Source organism: Haliaeetus leucocephalus, unplaced genomic scaffold, assembly GCF_000737465.1.
Source record: "Haliaeetus leucocephalus isolate CR32 unplaced genomic scaffold, Haliaeetus_leucocephalus-4.0 Scaffold264, whole genome shotgun sequence".
Taxonomy (NCBI): Eukaryota; Metazoa; Chordata; class Aves; order Accipitriformes; family Accipitridae; genus Haliaeetus; species Haliaeetus leucocephalus.
In genome coordinates, this window is record NW_010972700.1 from 61,194 (window position 1) to 79,323 (window position 18,130).

At 48.6% G+C, this 18,130-nt stretch overlaps 1 protein-coding gene across 2 annotated transcripts; it reads right to left on the reverse strand.

Annotated features, from left to right (window-relative positions):
* Positions 1–1,690: 1,690 nt before the first annotated feature.
* On the reverse strand, positions 1,691–8,240 carry PDE6H (phosphodiesterase 6H, cGMP-specific, cone, gamma). 2 transcript variants are annotated; one of them, XM_010569194.1, is made up of 4 exons: positions 6,563–6,764; positions 3,299–3,488; positions 2,994–3,034; positions 1,691–2,093 (listed from the first exon to the last, which is right to left on the reverse strand). In XM_010569194.1, exons 2-4 carry the CDS (start codon positions 3,436–3,438, stop codon positions 2,017–2,019), a joined length of 258 nt encoding a protein of 85 aa, XP_010567496.1. In that variant the 5' UTR covers positions 3,439–3,488; positions 6,563–6,764; the 3' UTR covers positions 1,691–2,016. The 2 variants fall into 2 exon arrangements, with proteins under 2 accessions (XP_010567496.1, XP_010567497.1); XM_010569195.1 differs by lacking the exon at positions 6,563–6,764 and adding an exon at positions 8,194–8,240 and having other exon boundaries at positions 1,856–2,093.
* Positions 8,241–18,130: the final 9,890 nt, after the last annotated feature.

An 18,130-nucleotide genomic window follows, 5' to 3' on the forward strand; every position in this document is an offset into this window, starting at 1 on the left:
ATTCACATTTAACCACAGAAGGAGAGAGCTAGCACATGAGCTTGGAGAAAAATGAGATCAGTCCCCTACAGTAAAAGCTAAATAAAACATCATTTACATAAAGAACACTTTGGGAAAGAAGAAAAACCTTAAAAGGTGAGAAAGGTGGGAGAAATTGGGAGTAAGTGGAAAGGACAGACTGCCTCTGCCCAAGGAAATAGCTGTGGGCTGCAATTAGCTAAGTGGTACATGACTCCTGCGCTGTGATTGTGCTGCGGTTCTGAACTGCTCTTTGGTTTACTGCTGTTTCTAACGGCAGGAGTGCTGAATAATGAAAGCTGTACTCTGGACTGCCAACAGGAATTTCCTTTAGCTTTTGGTGCTGAAGCTGTATTGTAAATGAAACCTCCTAGCTCTTACTTCTGGAATAACAGTAGCCGATAACTATAGCACAGCCATGGATTTATAGCAATGCTTTATGCGTGGGGATTGATCTTTCAGGCAGGATTTGCTCTCCTCTCCATAACCACTCCATGCTCCCATGAACATGTTCAGCATAGGAAAGATAAGCTGGGGGGAGGCAGTTCTTATGCAATGAGGCTCATCAAGCTGAAGGCAATGATTAAAAATACCACCTCTTCTTATGAACGTTAGGTAGCTACAACAAAGCTCACTCCTTGCCTCCAAACAAAATAAAAGCTCTTCCTTAATGCCAGGGCAGCAGGGAATCTCGGTGCCTTCCCCAAGCATTTAAGTGATTATGAGTGCCTCACCACTCACCAGCACTCAGGCTGCCGGAGACCAGGAGACACAAATCGATAGGGTTAAGTGGATTCGCTCTGGGCTTGCCTGCATATACCCACCCTACCCTCCCCCTGCCTCCCCACCGTCTCTGCGTTACCTCTCTTGGGGGAACAACCATTTGCCTGCTTGTCCAGTCAAGCTCCAGAGCTTGAAGTTGCCGGGGGGGTGAAGAGAAAAGCCTTCCTGCTGATGGGGCAGGATGGGAAGGGAGACTTGCCCCATGCTAAATACGGAGAAGAGGGAGTAATTAATGCAATACCATCTTCTGCTAGATGAGGCGGGACTACTGGCACTGTCTGGTGACAGATCATAATGATCCTCTGTCTTCTTAACTGGCAGCAAACGTGCTGGGGAGCAAATGCCTCGTGTAAGTGTGTGTGGGCATGGGGACAGTGCAAGTGTCACACGGGGTGCCCATCGAAGGAGGGGAACAGTGTCAGTTGGAGTGCTGCTTCCTTGGAGTTGCAGACACAAAGGAATGAACAGTAGGATTAATTCACTTAGCTATTGATCTCAGACACGCATATTTTCATTTAACGTTATTGGAACAGCCAGAGTCTCATGGCTCATAGCCTGTGGGCAGTGCAGCAGAGACAACGTTTGCAACCCCTTTTCCCCATTTGCTGGTGAGGTAAATCTTAGCAGCAAATTCCTTATGGTGAACCCCTGGGGAAGGGTCTCCTACAGAAAAATAGCCTAACGTCTGGACTGGTGACTCTAATGCTGTTCTCTACAGATATACTCTCAGCAAATAGTTGGTGGCCCGGCTAACATGGGGACATATCCGTGGAAATCCTATACAGAAAGCTGTCAGGGAGGGAAGAAAACAGAATGGGCTTGATGTAATTAGGTCTGGACATACATGCACACCCATGCACACAGTATCTCAGCTAACCAGGGGAAAAGTTAACCAGGGGAAAAGTTCAAATAGAGCCTCCCTCTATCTCCATAAACCTGAAGAGCAACGACAGTGGGAGAAGACAGGATATGGTTCAGGGAGGCATTAAGACATTTTTCAGTAGTTTCACCACATGGAGCATGAGGTCTGTTCAGGGTCCCAACTAACTTCTTTGCCAAATTAATCTGCAAAGGACTTTCTCATAACTAGCTCTTACAAAACCACCCTGCCTGTGAGCAGGTGGATGTAAGGGCCAAAAATAAGTGTCAAAGGTGATGAAGACCATGATGGGATCTGTGGAGTCACCAGGTGACACCAGTAGAGATGCTGGCACCTTAGATGATCCCAAATTGGGCCAGCTCGTGCAGTTCCAGATGGCTGAAAGCTTCCCATGGGCAAATCACTGTGATATCTGCAAAAGAGAGAGAATGAGAAATGGGTTCTGGTCACTGCGCTTCTTGGATTTCTTTCATATTAATAGAAAGGCTGATTTACTCAGGAAACATTAAGACAAATGAGATTCCACTTGAAGATTAAATGAGCAGATGAGCTCTTCAAATCTGGCACTACCTACCAGACCAAACCAGATCAGTGTATTTTCTCCCGTGCCATCTTTCTCTGTGAGCAAAAGCAAACCAGCATTTCCTCTAGTCTCTTCAGTGACTGTGTAGACTGGTGTAAAAATTCATTCCAGTAACGAGGTTTCTTCTGTTCTTATAAACTACCTGTAGCCAAACTGTGATCTTGAAGATAAGTGCAATCTTAAATCAGATGCGGAAAAATTTGGTCTACAACATTCAGGATCTGTAACTCTTTGATAGGTGCAGTTGTTTTTGATACCTAAGAAGTTCCGATTGGCTACAGTTCATCCAGCGTGTGTTGCTCAGTCCCAGACGGGTGCATAAAATTCTTAAATTTAGGATTCTCGTGATAACAGAAATACTTAACCAGCTGGGATTTAGTTCCCGTGATTTTTGGTATTAATAGCTTAGCATTTGGCAATTCTTTGAGAACCTCATTCTGCTGAAATTCTTAGGCAGAGCATTAGCAGAAAACAAACAAGCACATTTGCAGCCAAGCGAAAGTATTCAGAAATTGAAGTGTGCCTAAATAGCCTTTCTGTCTCGTAGTGCATGTAAGCACAAGCATGACCGTGGCAGCTCGCGGAGGGAGTACGAGCCTTCTGTGCTGACCCTGAGAGCTGCAGAGATGCCAGGGAGACAGAGAGGCACCCCAGAGTCCTCTCCCGTGCTGAAGCGTGACTGCACTTGCGTTAAAGCAGGGCATGACAGCAACATCCCACGGGGCTTACCTGTGCCCAGTCCCTCCATGCCTGGGATGTCATCTCCAAACCTAGGGGAGAAAAGAGCAGGTGAGGGTGAATTTGGGCCAGCAGCCCCCAGGAAAGAGCAGCTGCCCTGCACCCTCAGCCAGGGAAGAGCTGCGGGTGGGCAGCAGACGGAGAGAAGCAGCTCCAGGCAGGAGAGCTGAAGGCAGCGGCGCAGGGTGAAGCCTCCTGGCTCCTTGCCCGAGGGAAGATGGTGCCGCAGAAGCCCAGCTTAGCAGTGGGGAGCCACCGGACCGGCACGGTTTCTTTTCTTTCCAAAAAGCCCTTACCCTTTTACTCCTTTTTTAGGGGGCTTGCTCTTGAACTGCCTTGTCTGTCTTTGCTTGAACTTGGGAGGCCCCTTGCGTGGTGTGGTGGGACCAGCTGGAGCATCTCCAGCGTTGAGGTTGGTGGGTGGGTTCTCACTCATCCCTGGGCTGTGGTGTGTGGCAGGCGCACGCCTCTCTCAGATCCCTCTGTCTGCAAGATAACAGCAAGGACTGACAACGCTCTGCTTATCACTTCTAGGTATCAGTAGTCAGATGACAGAATTACGGAAAATATAATTGTGACAGGATTAAAGATAAGGACAGTAAACATAAAGAAAGATTGTAATGCATACAAAGTAAGCAGGATAGCACGGTCTTTCATCTGGCATGCTAGAATTAGGAGGCCAAACAAAGGACACTTGAGCTAAGGACAAAAAGACACTTAACCCCATAGTGCAATGACTTGCAGAGTCACGGAGAGTCACACCTTCTTTTTTCTCAGACATAGCTGGACTCTTGGAGACAGGTTGCTGCAGCAGATTGCCCCACAGTTTGGGTAAAATAGGAAGGTTAATGCCAATGTTGTTTGTTTTCTAGCTAGCCTTGGAACAGCAGTGCTGATATTTTTACTTACTGGTTCACAACATGCCTACTAGGACCCACAAAGACGCACTTACAGCTTAGAGAAATATCCTATCCTTGGGAATCATTATGATATACTTCACCTATTCTTATACTTTTGCCTAAGTGTTACCTTTTGGACACTGCTGGAGATGGGATGCTGAGCTACATAGCCCCTTAGTCTGGCTGGAGCTGCAATTTGGGTCTCACGTTTATCAATACCAAACTTAGAGCACAGAATCTTTGAAAGATTGTAAAGAAGGCTAAGGCAAAGCATTGGAGACTGTCTTTTAGGCAGAAGTTAATTTCTCAGGATTTAGGAGAGTAAAGCCTGTAACTTTCCCCAGGATATGTCCATTTCGGTGTTTGTGAGCATTATATGACATGCACTGACCTCTTCTGCACCACAGTGCACATGAGCCAAACTCCACTTCACAGGGGCTAAATAGTTATTAGGGAGTAATTCTTGTGTGGGAGACATCTCTCTTGCCTCAGAGGGCAGAACTGCTGCATTCAAAGCCCTTTGCTTCCTTCCCAGGGAGGACAGCAATAACTCTCACCAGTGCCCAAGGGGGACCTTCCAGCCCTTCATCTAATTTTGTGCTAATTAGTATGCTAGAATGGTCTGAGCAAGTGCATTTATGGACAAAAATAAATGCCATTTTTCACTCCCCTCCTTGAGGTCACATTCTTCCCCATGACCATTATATAACTCCTATCTCCAGGTGTTCATCCCTGTGCAGCCAGGCTGATGGGATCGCTGATGGAATTAACTTCAGGATTTGGAACTAAAGGCTAATCTCATTAGGTCACCATAGTGCTCTAGCCTAATCCCCAACATCACCTGCAGTGACACTCCAGACTTTTAATCTCAGAACTATAAATGCCATCAAGAATGTTTGGGTTTGTGTTTTTTTTCTTAGTCGGAAGACAGTTCATGTCTTTGACAGTCCTGAAATAGCCAAAGTGCTGGAAAGCAAAGCCTAAGATGCAAGGAGAAAGACCACCCAAGCAATCCTCCCATGTCACTTCCACATCAGTGCAAGGCGAATGCGTTCTGTATCTGTGGCAGTCTGGGAATACTTCACCCCTGACATCTTTCCATCTGTGCTGACAGTAGGATGGATCCTAATGATAGCACCTAGAGGCATGCTAGTTCTCCTGTCGCTTGTGGTTGGGCTCCTGTCTCAGCTGTAATATCCCGAGCAGGAGACTGGACAGGTTCCAGCAGCCCCAAATGGAGCAGCAGATGGTTGTGTCTGCAGCTGAAGTATGCACAGATGCTATTTCCCCGCCTGTAGCACAACGCTTCCTAAGCACACACTGTGCCCACAAACACAGGGATCAGCTCAAATCGTGGAAGTTACTTATCTGGCTGCCATCTCTGCAGCACCTAAATAATCACCCAGTATTTACAGCTTTATCCTCACAGCACGGTGGCAGGACAGGCAAACACTGTCACCTTCATCTTTTACAGAATAGAAATGGAGGTGCAGTGATCAGTATGACCTGGACTGCACTGCTGGGAGGATTGACAAAATCTTTTGACTCACAGTTTTTTAGGGCCAAACTGAGACCTGAGGTAGTTTGGCTCCAAACCAAAGAGAGAATTTGGTGCCTCACTGTTACTCAGGACCAGTGAGGAATTCAGATGGTACTGCCCTACAACAAAATGCTTTGCATCAGAAAACTGCTGCATGGCATGTCTGCTAATGCCCCAAAATATAGTATTATGCTCTGCCTCAGGTACAGTTCTCATCAGTAGGGTGTCTGTCTCAGCGCTAGATACCCCTCCTGAACTACGAGAGGTACACATCCACTTCTAAGCACCATGTTCATCTGACACGCCAAGACACTTGGCACCCCTCTCAAGGGCTACTCCCAAAAGTACAGCAGAAGAAACAAACCGGCTAACAGATTTCCAACCCTTTGGACTGCATCCAGAACTTGTAAGATGCATTTGAGCTCCATCTCCAAGTGAGTTCCTGCTCTGCTTCACCAAGACCTGCTGTGTGCCAGTGTGGTACCTTAACCACAAAAATGTCTTTGAGGGTCGACTCCTCTTAGTTCCCTGAATCCATGCCTTGCCCCTGGCCTTCGCTCAACAAAGAAATAGATAATGGGAAGACTCAGTCCTTGGAGTTTCCTTTTCCCCCAGTCTGAAGTAGTTGCATCCACCTACTAGCTACTCGATAACCCAAGATTTGGTAGGAAAAAGGAGCTGCCCAAATCACACTTCATCCTCTCTCTGACCTGCATGAATTCAAGAAAAAGCACTCAATGAAACTAAAAGGGACAAACCTTTCTTCTGTACCAACCTCCTCTACCTATTCTCTCCATGCATCACCAAAAGAAATGGCAGAGGACAGAAAGCAGCCTTAATGACATATAACAGCCTCCATCCTGCAGCAGGAATCAAGCTGCCCTCCCACCACTGATCTGGTGGGACTCGCTTGCCATCACACGCAGGCAAAGGTGTCTCCGTTCCTGCTGGAGAGGGCCCTGCCCGCAGCACCGGCGCTGCCCCTGTTCCCACACCTCGGGAACCAGCTGCCTCTGCACGCAGCCAGGCATGGGCCGGCGGGCACCCCGCCATCACAGATGCAAAAGAAGCTCCCACGGCAGCTTCCCAGGGGAATTTCCCAGCCTTTCGCCTCCCCGTACCTGCGTACTTGGATAGTCCTTGGTACCACGCCGAACAGATGGCTTGAGAAACGTTGAGGAGACTGAGTCTCCTTCTCTAGATCTCTGCAAGATGCTGCCTCCTCCCAGTGCTTGCTGGGCTGCCAGAGCTCTTCTGCTGCCACTGGCACTGGGAGGCAGCTCCCGGGAGAGAGCTGATGGCTGTGGATGCAAAGGCTGTTGAAGAACAAGATGTTCTTCCACGCACTTCTTCTGCCCCCTCCTCTGACAAGGTGTTAACTAATCACCCCTGACAGCATTTCTGCTCACTCCAGGGTTTAATCCTCTGGGTAAGAGCTTTGCTTGCGTCCGAACGCTAATTATACCTAATAGATGGTAATGGGCTTATCTCAGTTGCGTCAGATATCCCACCTCTGGGTTGCTGGCCAGGTTAATCATCCTTCTTTTAGTTTTCTTTGAACTTAAAGGGACTTGAATACTACTGACAAATGCTGACTCTTTAATCTGCCCTCTCCTTAATCTCTGATTCTCTGTGGAAAATTTCCCTGACAGATAATGCAGATGCCTTGCTTGACCTTCTTCAGACAAATTCAGCATAGGAACTCATCTTCCCTTGTCTGAAACCTTAAAAAATACAGACTCCTCCATGTGCACTTGTCTTTGTGGTGCCTCAGGGATGTCAGACACAGAACCCCCAAGAGCCGTGGTCTGCCATGCAGGGATACATTGGGAATAGACAGCAGGCAGGAGGAAATATCCTTGTTTTCACATTCCTTTTGATGGGGTTCTTGCATGCTCAGCTCTTGACCTCACGAGAGCCACTAGCATCATTCTTGCAGCCAGGCTTTTGTCAGGGAATATTGTATCCAGTGTAAGATGCCTGTGAGGAACCTCACAGCTCCAGTCTCAGTTGCTTGAGCTGGCTAATCACGGCGATGGAAGAAGTCCACGCAGGTTCAGCCCTTTCTGTTCCTGTGTTTTACACAGGATCTGAGACCCTCTGTTCTAGCAGCAGTTTTAAGACCAAGAACCGATGAAAGAGGATGCACTCTACAATCCAGAACTCATCTCAAGTAGAACTACGTTCCCACAACTGCTTCCCGGGTGGGGATCATTGGAATGACTATCCCAGCTGAAAGAAGGGATTCAGTAACACCGGAGGTACAGCATCACATGGTACAAACTCCCCACCGATGTGCCCCACGTCTATGGCTGGGCACCGGAGCACGAAACACCAGCTGCCTGTCCCGACCGTTCCTCAGGAGCCCCCCCAGCACTGCTCACCTGCCGGCTCAGCCAGCCGAGGACACGAGCCACGGGGGTGCTGGGGACCCCTGACCGAGGGGTGCTGGGCACGAGGAACCGAGCGGCCCCGTGGAGGGCAGAGCCGCTCGCGCAGCCAGGGAGCTTTGAGACAAGGCACTGCTCCAGCACTTGCCCTAATAGTGAGAGGAAAGAGAAAACGACCATGCGAGGACCACAACTCCCTCTCTTAGCTGCTGGGTCTGTTCACGCTCTCCAAGCACAAACATCCGAATTTTCCTGCCCTGGGGTTTTATCAGGACTTTCCTCTCCTCTGGGTTTTGCAGCCGGTTCCCCTTTCATCTCCCTGCCACCCTCATTATTGCTTGGAGCTCCTGGGAAATACTTACAGTGCCAAGGGCTCCTCCTGCAAATCATCCAACTCCCAGCCTGCGTCGAAAGGGTCTCGAGGTGTCCTTTCTCCTCTAGATATACCCTGCTACCAGGTGACGTCAGGGTGCCGACCGTGGGCAGGCCCCCGCACGGTGCCGGAGGGGACGTGCGGGGAGCGCCGTGACCTCGGGGCTCTGCAGTCACAGCTCCGGCGGGGTCTGGGGGAGCAGCAGAGCCGCGACCCCCTCCCGAGGGGTGATGTGCCCCTTTCTGCAAGAAGAGGTTGTGGCTTCTTCGGTGCTCCTTGCGGGGAGATCTCTGGAGAAGCAAAGAGGAATAAGGAAATCACCTGCCCTTGGAGCGATGCCGCTGCTCGTGAGCCCACACACATTCCTGCACATGCAGGGAAGGGAGAAATTAGTCCTAATCACCCCAGGTCCCTCCCCTGTGCTGGTGAATGCATGGAGAGGCTTCCAGCAAACTCCTCAGCGGTGCCGCAGGGGACAAGACGCACCTCACAGAGTGGTGCACGCAGTCAGCCTGGTGCCGAGAGGGCTGAGTCTGTTCAAGGGAGTCATAAGAAATGCTGCTGGGGTGCTGCACAGGGCCCTGGCGAATATTGAATTGCATCCAGCAGATGGGATGGCAGGGGAAGAAGGGAGAACCTTTGTGTTGCACATGTGTGGCCAGCCAGGGGGGCGGCCTGTCGCCTCTGGGACCCGAGGCGCTGGGCTGAGGGTAGGAGCTAGGTCACGTCTGGGTACTGGTAGCATTGCTACTGTGAGGGGCTGTCTGGGAAAGGGAAGAGCTGGTGCCTCAGCCCAAGCTCCAAGCCAACAAAACTCCATGGATGGTAACGCACACTGTTTCATCAGGTGCTTTGTACCTCTGATGTATTATAACAGCCTGTTGTGACTGCCTGGGAGATGGGTGTCAGAAATGTGGAAGAAGTGAGCAGAGTCTCAGGATGAAAACAGAAGGTCCAGGGCCCTGCTAGAAGGTGCTGGAAAATCGTCCTCATCCTCAGCTGCAGCAGCACCTCAGTCACGGGCTATAGCTGTCTGGCTTGAGGCATAACCACAGGGTTAACAATCCCGTGGGGTGCGCTGGGTCTGGTGAAGCACCACTCACTTACCCTTGTTGAACAACCAGTGCACAACAGGAGATCAGGGCTGGCAGGGCCAAAAATGGTCCCAGGGAACAGAGCGTCAGAGCCAGGAGCATCAGAGCGGCGCGGGGCAGAAGGAAACCAAGGTGTGGGTTTGTGTAGTGATGGACTGGCCTCGTCTTTGGGTGAGGCTGGAGGAGGGGGTTTTGGAGCAGCCGTGGCAGCCAGTGTGACCGCACTTGGCCAAGAAAGGACCGGCTCTTTCTGACATGACAGGCCCTGGCAGCGGGCACCAGTCCAGCGCTGCTCTGGTGCTGAGCAAGAGCCCCACAGCCGAGGCCTCTGGCCTTTCAGATGGCTGAAGTTAGATGAGATAAATCCTTCAGCGAGACTCTTAGCTTATATTTAAAAAATCGATAAGGTCCTAGACCTTGAGTGGGCACAGAGAAGCTGGGAAGTAAATCCTAGATGCAGCCGAGGAGCTTTCAATCTAGCAGAGAAGGAGCAAACACACTTTGCGTTCCCACGTGATTGAGGACGATCACACAGCTTTCGGAGGCTTGTGCGATAATTTCTGGGCACAGGAAAGAGGACGGGGGCAGCACCGCGTTGGCATCGTCTCTTCCCTGGGACGACTAGAGCTTGTATACAAATGCGTGGAGATTGATTGTGCTCAGCAGCTCCTGACAGCAGAAGTGATTACTGTGGGCAGGGACCTGCTTGTGTGGATATAAAGAGGTGCAGCCTGCTGGCAACAGACTCCACTCCCATCCCCGCTGCTCATTCCCATGCCTCCATCTGCTGCAGACAGGTTTCCGGGGGCTCCCCCTCCCCTTCTGCCTTCTCCTATGTAGGTAGAGTTGCCGGGGAGATTGGCTCTACAACCCCCTGCTCCTCTTTCCTGAACCTTAAAAATTTACATATTTTCAGGCTGTTTGTTTTCAAAACACCACTTTTGTTTTCCTGTTTTCCCAATGAAATCTGGCTCATTTCTCTTTAACAAAAGTGGACGTGTGGGAGAAAAATTTCCATGGTGTCACGTGAAGCTATTTTTTGGCCACTGGCAAAACGTAGCAGAAACTCCCTAAAGGGCCCTGCTTATCATATTCTTTCTTATCTCCTGTGCTTATCGGGCCATTCCCCCCTCTCCTTCTCTCTCCCCATCCATCCTCCCTCTCTCCCTTCCCCTCACAAAGCGGGTGATATTTGCTTCGCGGGGATGCGGGTGTGCAGCTCCTCTGCAGAGCAACAGGCGCCAGCTTTGAGTCGGTGCCCGGTTGCCACCCCAGAGGGATGAGGAATTCTGCCCAGGGACCAAGTACCTGATCCCTGTCCCTCCCTGCCCCTGCCCAGGGTCTTCGTACCCTGGCCCCGGGAAAGCCAGCACTGGCCTTTTGGGCCCCATCAGTTGCCACCCAATCCAGACCAGAGCTGCACCAGAAGCCATGGGGTCCAAGCGGTAGGAGGGGTGCAGCCCCTGTCGCCCCAAAGGAAAACCCATGAGCTTTGTTACCTCTGGCCGGTTTATTCCTTATTGCAAGGAATCACTTAAAAACATCTCCAAGGTTTCTGACCCTATTTATGAGCTGGTGTAGCCATGGTAACTGTAGTTATACCAGAAATAGCAGCTCCCTTGAATGACAAAGAAAACACAAGTTTACAAGACAGTGACTTTTCCAGGGGCTGGCGGATCCCATGGGACTGTGGGAGGAAATCCCAGCCGGGGCGCAGACTCGGGGATGGAGCAGATGAGGGCTGTGGCTGACATGGGCCACAATAACTCGTTTGAAATCTATCTGTACGAGCTTGTGCCAGGTGCTTGGGAGACTTTGTGCCTTATTGATAGAGCTTTATCACTTGCCACACAGACATACTTGACTGGAAACGAGCAGGGAGTTTCCCAGGCATCTGCAGTTAAACCTCGGTTTCCCTCCTGCAGACAGGCAGCCTACCAAGTGCCTCTGAATCCCTGGTGAGAGAAGGACAGCGGTAGGACCTGGATTTGGAATGAGATTGTCTACTGGTCTTGTAGAAGGTCAGTGAGGTTGTCAAGTCAACAGCATTTTGGTGAGAAACTCAGCGTACCAAGGTGCCTGCAAGCGGAGATTTGCATGCTGTAAACCTCCTTCCCCAACGGCCATCCTGTTCCTAAGCTGTCTGTCATTTGTGCTAGTGAAAAAAGAGAAACAGATACAGAGGGTTGGGCTTTGCCTGGCACAGATATTTAGCTGTTTGAATACATGCAAATTAGTCCATCAAAGATGCAGAGAAGAAGGCATCCTCCTGGAGAGTTTTATCACTCTTCCTTCAGGAAATCATGCACCACTATTCTGGTGTCAGGATTAAGCATCTATAACAACCTGCAATAAACCAGGTGTGCTGACTTTGGGAATCTGTGCCTGCTGCCAGGTACAACAGTTATGTTGAGCGTTTCCAAGCTCAGCTTGCAAAAGAGCCTGGTCTCAATTCTCATTTCCACTCATGCCCTGGAGGCTGCTCTGCCAATGGGGCAGAGATTAAAGAGGCTGAGGTCTGTTTTTCCACTGCCAGGGCTCTAGGGAGAGATTTCCAAGGTCAGTCTGGAGAAAAGGGTCCTCTGAGGAAACATAAATAAAGCTGTAAGGTTTAGCTGAACTATCAGCAATGGCCCTGTCTGTGTTAGAAACGAGGCGGTGCTGGGGACATGACTAAGTCCGCAAGCCAAATGGCCATTGCCAAGGCTTCTTCAGGAAAACTGAAGTCCCTGCTTTTCTCATTCAGTCAAGGGTGCTCAATCTGTGCATGTCAGAACATCTTTAGAGGCCCCAGGCTTTCAGGCACCAATGCTTTAGGACACACTGGGGCTTTTTATAGCAGATGATATAAAAACCGCATAGCCTGTCATATACTTCATTAGTTACCAGAGAGTTACGTTTTCTTCTGAGTAGTGAGTCTGGCCTTTCTTGGAACAGATAACCAAGCCTTACCATCTAATACTCACAAGACTGCTACACTGGTATGATACTCTTAACTTACATGAACTTCTCCCTGATGGGCATAAATAAAAGGAAAACCAGAATGAACCCTCTCTTTTTTTAGGTAGCACTTTTCACCCACAGATCTCAAAACACAGAGCTAAATTTTCATCATCCCTATTTGTAGATATGGAAGATGATGGACAGAAAGTTCATAGACCTGCAGATGAGACCCAGCCACCCAGACATCTGCTGTGGGGGCTGATGTGCTTGGCCATGCAGCACAAAAAGCTCAGTGCTTTATAACTGCTTTGTGATTCATTGTTTAAGAGCATCCCCCTGCTCACTGCAGAGTTGTCCCATGAGAAAGCAGTAACATTAGTGAGTGTCCTCCCCCTGCACTAACTTTGCTTAATGTCTGCATCCAGGCTGTTGTAGTGCTGCAATGGGATTGAGTTTGTTAGATCATTTTAAAAAGCTTCCTCTCTTTCCTGTTTTCATACTGCCCACAGTTAAAATATCTGTTTTTTTCTTTTATAAGATTATTTTTCTCCTGAATGCCATTTACAGTACATGCTTGACATTAATATAGTGAACCATGACCTGACATTTTTCCCTTTTTTTGATCAAACCCAGGTAGTTAATCTTGTTACCTATCTGACTGCCGACTGCCAGAAAGCAGAGCATGTGGTTGCTCTTAAAAATGTACGTGAATAACACAGTTTTCACAGTATTGTCTCAAGGGTCTGTCTTAGATTTTTTTTTCACATAATTGATTCCTTCTCTATGAATTACATGCCATATACCTGTGAACAGTGATTAAACAATGCACGAGCGCTCATTAAAATTATCATGCATTGAACTAAAGAGAGAAGTAATACTGCCTTGTTTAAAACAAATAAAACCAACGACAAAAAAAGAGACTGCAAGAGGGTATTTTTATTTAAATGGAAATCAGATAATTCCAGAGCTTTATTCAGTTTAGAACAGTGAAGCAAATGATTCAGTGTCACTGGGCTAAGAAGAAGAAACTGTACACAAGTCAGCTCCAGATGTCTTCTTTCCTGACAGCTCCTTTTCTCATCTTTTTTCTGAACGATCAATTCTTTCTCCTTGGCAACCAGCAGCCCAATAAAGAAAGGCTCTTCTAAAACATTTTGGTAAAATGTTTCTTTCTTCTTCTTAAGGGGACACATCTCTTCCTATGGCTTTCACACCATGCTACAGACATACTCTTCTTTCCTCCTCCTACCAGATAAAAGCACCGCTGTGCAATCTCATTCAGTTCAGCTCTTTGCCACCATTATTATGATTTTTTTCTTGTAACAGCTGAGGCTTTCAAACAGAAATGATTGCTTCTGGGGAGCATCTCGCACTCTCCTTGGGAACATTCAACTAATGGGCAGAGGAGGCAGCTCTTCCTGCTCCATTATCTTGTCTCTTGGGTGGCTGCTCACCTCCCAGACATGTGAATGCTAAATGCTCTAGCTGCCATGTGATAGCAGATCCCTGGTGGAAATAACTCTGAAAGGGGAAAAGCCAGGGGATGAAAATGTGAATCAAATTTTTTTTTTCTAATTTTCTCCTTCTATTGCTCAGGTGTATTGCCAGATACTAAGCCTTCTGTTTTCCCCTCAGGATCTTGCAAATGCATAGGGTTTAATGTTTTAATGGTTTTTTTTTAATAGCTTTTCACTGGCAGATCCCAACCTTTCTTTTAATTTAAAGTCTCTACACTCTTGCTTTCCAGTGGAGGTACACACCTCTATAAAGTGAATTAGAGCCTCTTACTGGGAGGCTGTAAGGATATTTCTGTGCTAAGAACGTGAAACTGCAGCCTACTTCTGGGGTCCAGTCAAGCATCATAAACACATCACGGACTAAGTGAGTGAACTGTTTAGTAGCCATCATTGCATGCTGGGCAAACACATGTTGCACAAAGGATGTTCTAACAGTTTCATATACACAAAGATTTATTTGTGGGGCCCATAGCTGATGGCGTACTTCGACTGTAATGGTGAAAGTTATTTCTAGAGAAAAATGAAAATAAAGGAAAAGGAGAGAGAGAGGAAAAAAAGGGGAAACCTTCCCCAGTGGCCAGCTGGGAAGGCCAATGAAGGGGTCCCGTAGGAGCATCCTCCTCAGAGGGCTCTCTCCAGTGCAGCAGGTGGTGACAGTGAAAATGATGAGGAGGATGATTTCTTGCCATGCTTTGCCTTAGCATTATACACTTTTCATCAGGACCCACTTAAACTCCCTATTGGTTATTCCCAGTTGTGATTCTGTTAGATCTGGGAGGAGAATGCTCCACGCGTGCGAATGTTGCACATTCATTGCTTGTTAAGCTTCTGTGAATAGATATTATTGGATAATACTTACTGAGAATTTAAATAGCTGTTACCTGCTTTGTTGAGCACCACACTTGTTTTTCTCTTTTCTATACTAAAGTCTACAAAACAAGAGATAAAGAAGGAGCGGGAGGAGGGACAGTTCTCACGCCAGTGCTTTCCGTGAGAATCCACCACAATAACACTGTGGGGGTTTGCAGAGGCAGGGCTGGGAGAGCAATAATATGGGAACAGCACCAGTGCAATAAAGGAAAAATGTTGCCACAGAGACACTGATAATTGCTGCCTCCAGGCTTCAGGGAGAGGTTATGTAGCTGCAAGCAGCATGCTCTGAGCACCGCTAAGGTTAAAGCACCAAGGTACATCAGGCACCTAAGAGCTAGTGGGAGCCTGGACACAGCCTGACATGGAGCCATGAATTCCAGTATAAAATTAAGGTCTCTGTTGAGAGGAGTGTTTAGTGCAGGCAATGCAGGGTGCAGCTGGCAAGAGAGATTTTCTAAGGCCAGCAGAGGAGGAGAGGATGCCACAGCTTTCCTAATTTAGTCCCAGCTTCGGCTCTGGCTGTTTTGGAGGAAAGTCACAACACAAGGAGGAGTGCTTGGATAAATACCTCCTAACACCCTGTCTGGTGATCAGCTTAGGGCTGAGATTTGATTACACTTGCTGAGATTTGACCTTACATAACCACCTGTTTTCTGAGGGGTCCTAAAATAATCCAGTCCTCTTTCAAATCCAGCTCCAGTGGGTGACTTCTGTAACACCCCGCTCCCTGCAAGACAGCGGCTCTCACCACGACATCCACTGAGGGATGGAGAGCAAAAGCTGCTTTCCTCCATGCTGGGCTCTGGAGTGCAGGGGGGGCAGAGAAGACACCCTGCTCCCCGGGGGCAGGGACCTTCTTCCCCTCACCCAGCCCTGTCCTCCCACTCTCCCCCTTTCACTCCCTTAGCTCTCCCTCTCCCTTACTGGGCTGCTCTGTCCATCCTCAGCCTTTCCCGGGCTAGCCTCTGGAGGAAACTGGCTCTGCTTTGCCCCCACTCTCTCATCCCCAACCAAATCCTTTTCCTTTCTCCCTCTTGCTGTTCCCCTTGCTCCCCCAGGGGAGTCGAATCCTCCAGAAGTGACATGTGAAGTCTTTGAGCACCTTCAGGCTGGAGATGGGGGTTATGGGATTAGCACGTTAACCGGCCTGAAAGCTGCTTAGACAAGCATTAAATCTCCAATCTTCTCTCCATCTCTCAGGGAGATCTCTTCTGGAGGAGCTGGAGAGGCGGCGCACCCAGTCACGTTTTCTGGGGCCAGCTCCTCACCCAGCTGAGAGCCCTCAAGTCCTGTGGCCAGGTGGTTTGAAGGGATTGCCATGGGATGGGGGGTGGGAAACCCAGCTGAGCCCTTACCAGGGGCTCTGTGGCTGCAGCCCAAAGTGCCTTCTTCCTCCTTGCTCTCCATGCTGAATATTGGCTCCCTTGCCTGGCACCGTGCCTAGCCCCCATTCCTTTCCTCCCTTCCCACCCCACTCCTTTGCAGCGCTTTAGGAGGGGTGAGTGGCACCGAGTAGGAAGAAGATGGGCTCCATGTGTGCTAGGCACAGCAGGATCAACCTTGGGATTGCCTTTTAAAGCAAATCCTGGGTTGTTTTTTTTTTATGCGGAATGAATTCACGCTTCATTGGCTGCATCTCCCTGTTTATCCCACTTAACTGGGAGGCGGAGGAGGCAGCGCTGGGTTTACCAAGGAGTTGGGTGGCACCTCGTGATGCAGCGAATGCCTCCTCCTACGGCAAGGAAAGGCCTCGTGTCTGAGCTCCCCGACCGGCCACCTTCCCCCATGCTCATCACCTCGTGACTGCCTCAGGCCCGGATTACCTCCTCCCACCCCCGGAGGAGAAAGGGTCTCCGCACGTAGTGAGGGACACCGTCTGGGGACACCCACCCGGGGACACCCGTGGCCAAAACTGGCGCTTACCTCGCAGCAGCTCTTGACGTGAGTTTGCTGCACCGTAGGGTTGTCTTCCCCACGTACCACCTGGGGTCTTCCTGGAGACTGCAAAAAGCTTGAGGGGGAGGTAAAGGTCATCACAGTGACAGGATTCGGCACCATTATTCATTAGAGAGAAATCGAAGTTAGTAACGCTATGTGCCGAGTTCAGTGCAAATGCAAATGAGGAGTTCCAAACCAAACCGCTTTACAAGAGCAGTACTAAAAAATATTACACTGTCGGGCCTCTTAAAATTACAAAAATGGGTTCCCTGCCTGGACTGAAATCTCATTTTATTTTTCCCCTCAGAGCTTCCAGCCTGGGAAATTTCAGCTCCAAATTAGACAGTTTTGGAAATTAAGAGTAGGTGAAAGTAGAGGATTCTAACAGGTGAGGGTTTCCTGAATTAGTCACTTCTAAAGGCTGTAAAATAGTTCCTTGCCTCAAACGCAGCCACCTCTTCTGCAGAAGATGGAGAAGACATTTAGCAGCGTGCAGCAGCAATGTACCACCAGTCTAAAAAATTAAAATCCAGAAATGCTGGGCAGCTTATGGCAGCAATCCAAACTCAAATAGAAAAAAAGTGCCGTGCCTCCTTTTTTTAATCTTACAACTTTTAAGAAATCTCAAGATCTGTTGGGTCCAACAAGGTGCTGCAGAAGGTATATGACTGTTCAGAGGAAAGGCTGTGTAGTTGAAGGATATACATTTAAAAATTTGCATAAACTTTTAGCTATTTACTTGAAATAAGTTCAGACACTAGCGACTGATCACACATATTAATGTGATCAACTAATTGTACAACCAACTGTGATCAGTGAGGTCAAAGTAAATGAGACCTAATCATAAGATTTTAAGCAGAAAATATTATTTTCCAACTAAGAACACATTTGAAATACTACGGTTTCTTTTGCAATAAAGCAGGTACTCTCTAGCTGTTGTCCTTGCCTCCTTCTGTCACAGGCATAAGAATTGGCTGGGGTTGGGCAACGTCTGCCAAGAGATGATCTTCATTGCATGGCATCAGTTTGTCGGAGATTAAATACCGGGTGGTAGGGATTTGCTTTCAGTGTTGTTCTGCTCCAACGCGGTTCAAAACCTGCCCTTCTTCCAGCAGATCAGTGATGTGGTTCCCCAGCAGGACGTTGGATATGCTGACCCAAAGGGTGATGCCTGGCTTCTAAGCTCCCATCTGCTCGGCATGGTGCATATCCAACGTCTGCCCTCTTACCAACAGGAAGATGAAGCACAGAGCAATGACACGATTTGCCTGTGATTACATACTGGCTAATTTCTAATCTAGGAGTAAAATCTGTTTTGCCTGCGTGCTAGGCAGACGTGCCAATATAGGCTGAGCATATGTACCTATGGTGGCACACAGCTATACACCCCTATACCTCCATGCACATTTTTGGATATACTGGTCTTGACATATGCTGACACACATTTAGAAATAGTGTGCAAATAGCTACACAAAGACACAGGCAGTCTGGTATTTATCTCCAACTAAAAAAAACACGAGGGAAAGCTAAACCCTACTATCCTCCAGCAAAAATGATCATA

Excerpts from the sequence above, each read along its gene's own strand:
- PDE6H (XM_010569194.1), bottom strand. The coding sequence starts at position 3,438 with ATGAGTGAGAACCCACCCACCAACCTCAACGCTGGAGATGCTCCAGCT. Across the intron at positions 3,035-3,298 it reads CCTAAAAAAGGAGTAAAAGG|GTTTGGAGATGACATCCCAG; the intron begins GTAAGGGCTTTT and ends TTTCTCCCCTAG. Across the intron at positions 2,094-2,993 it reads CATGGAGGGACTGGGCACAG|ATATCACAGTGATTTGCCCA; the intron begins GTAAGCCCCGTG and ends TCTCTTTTGCAG.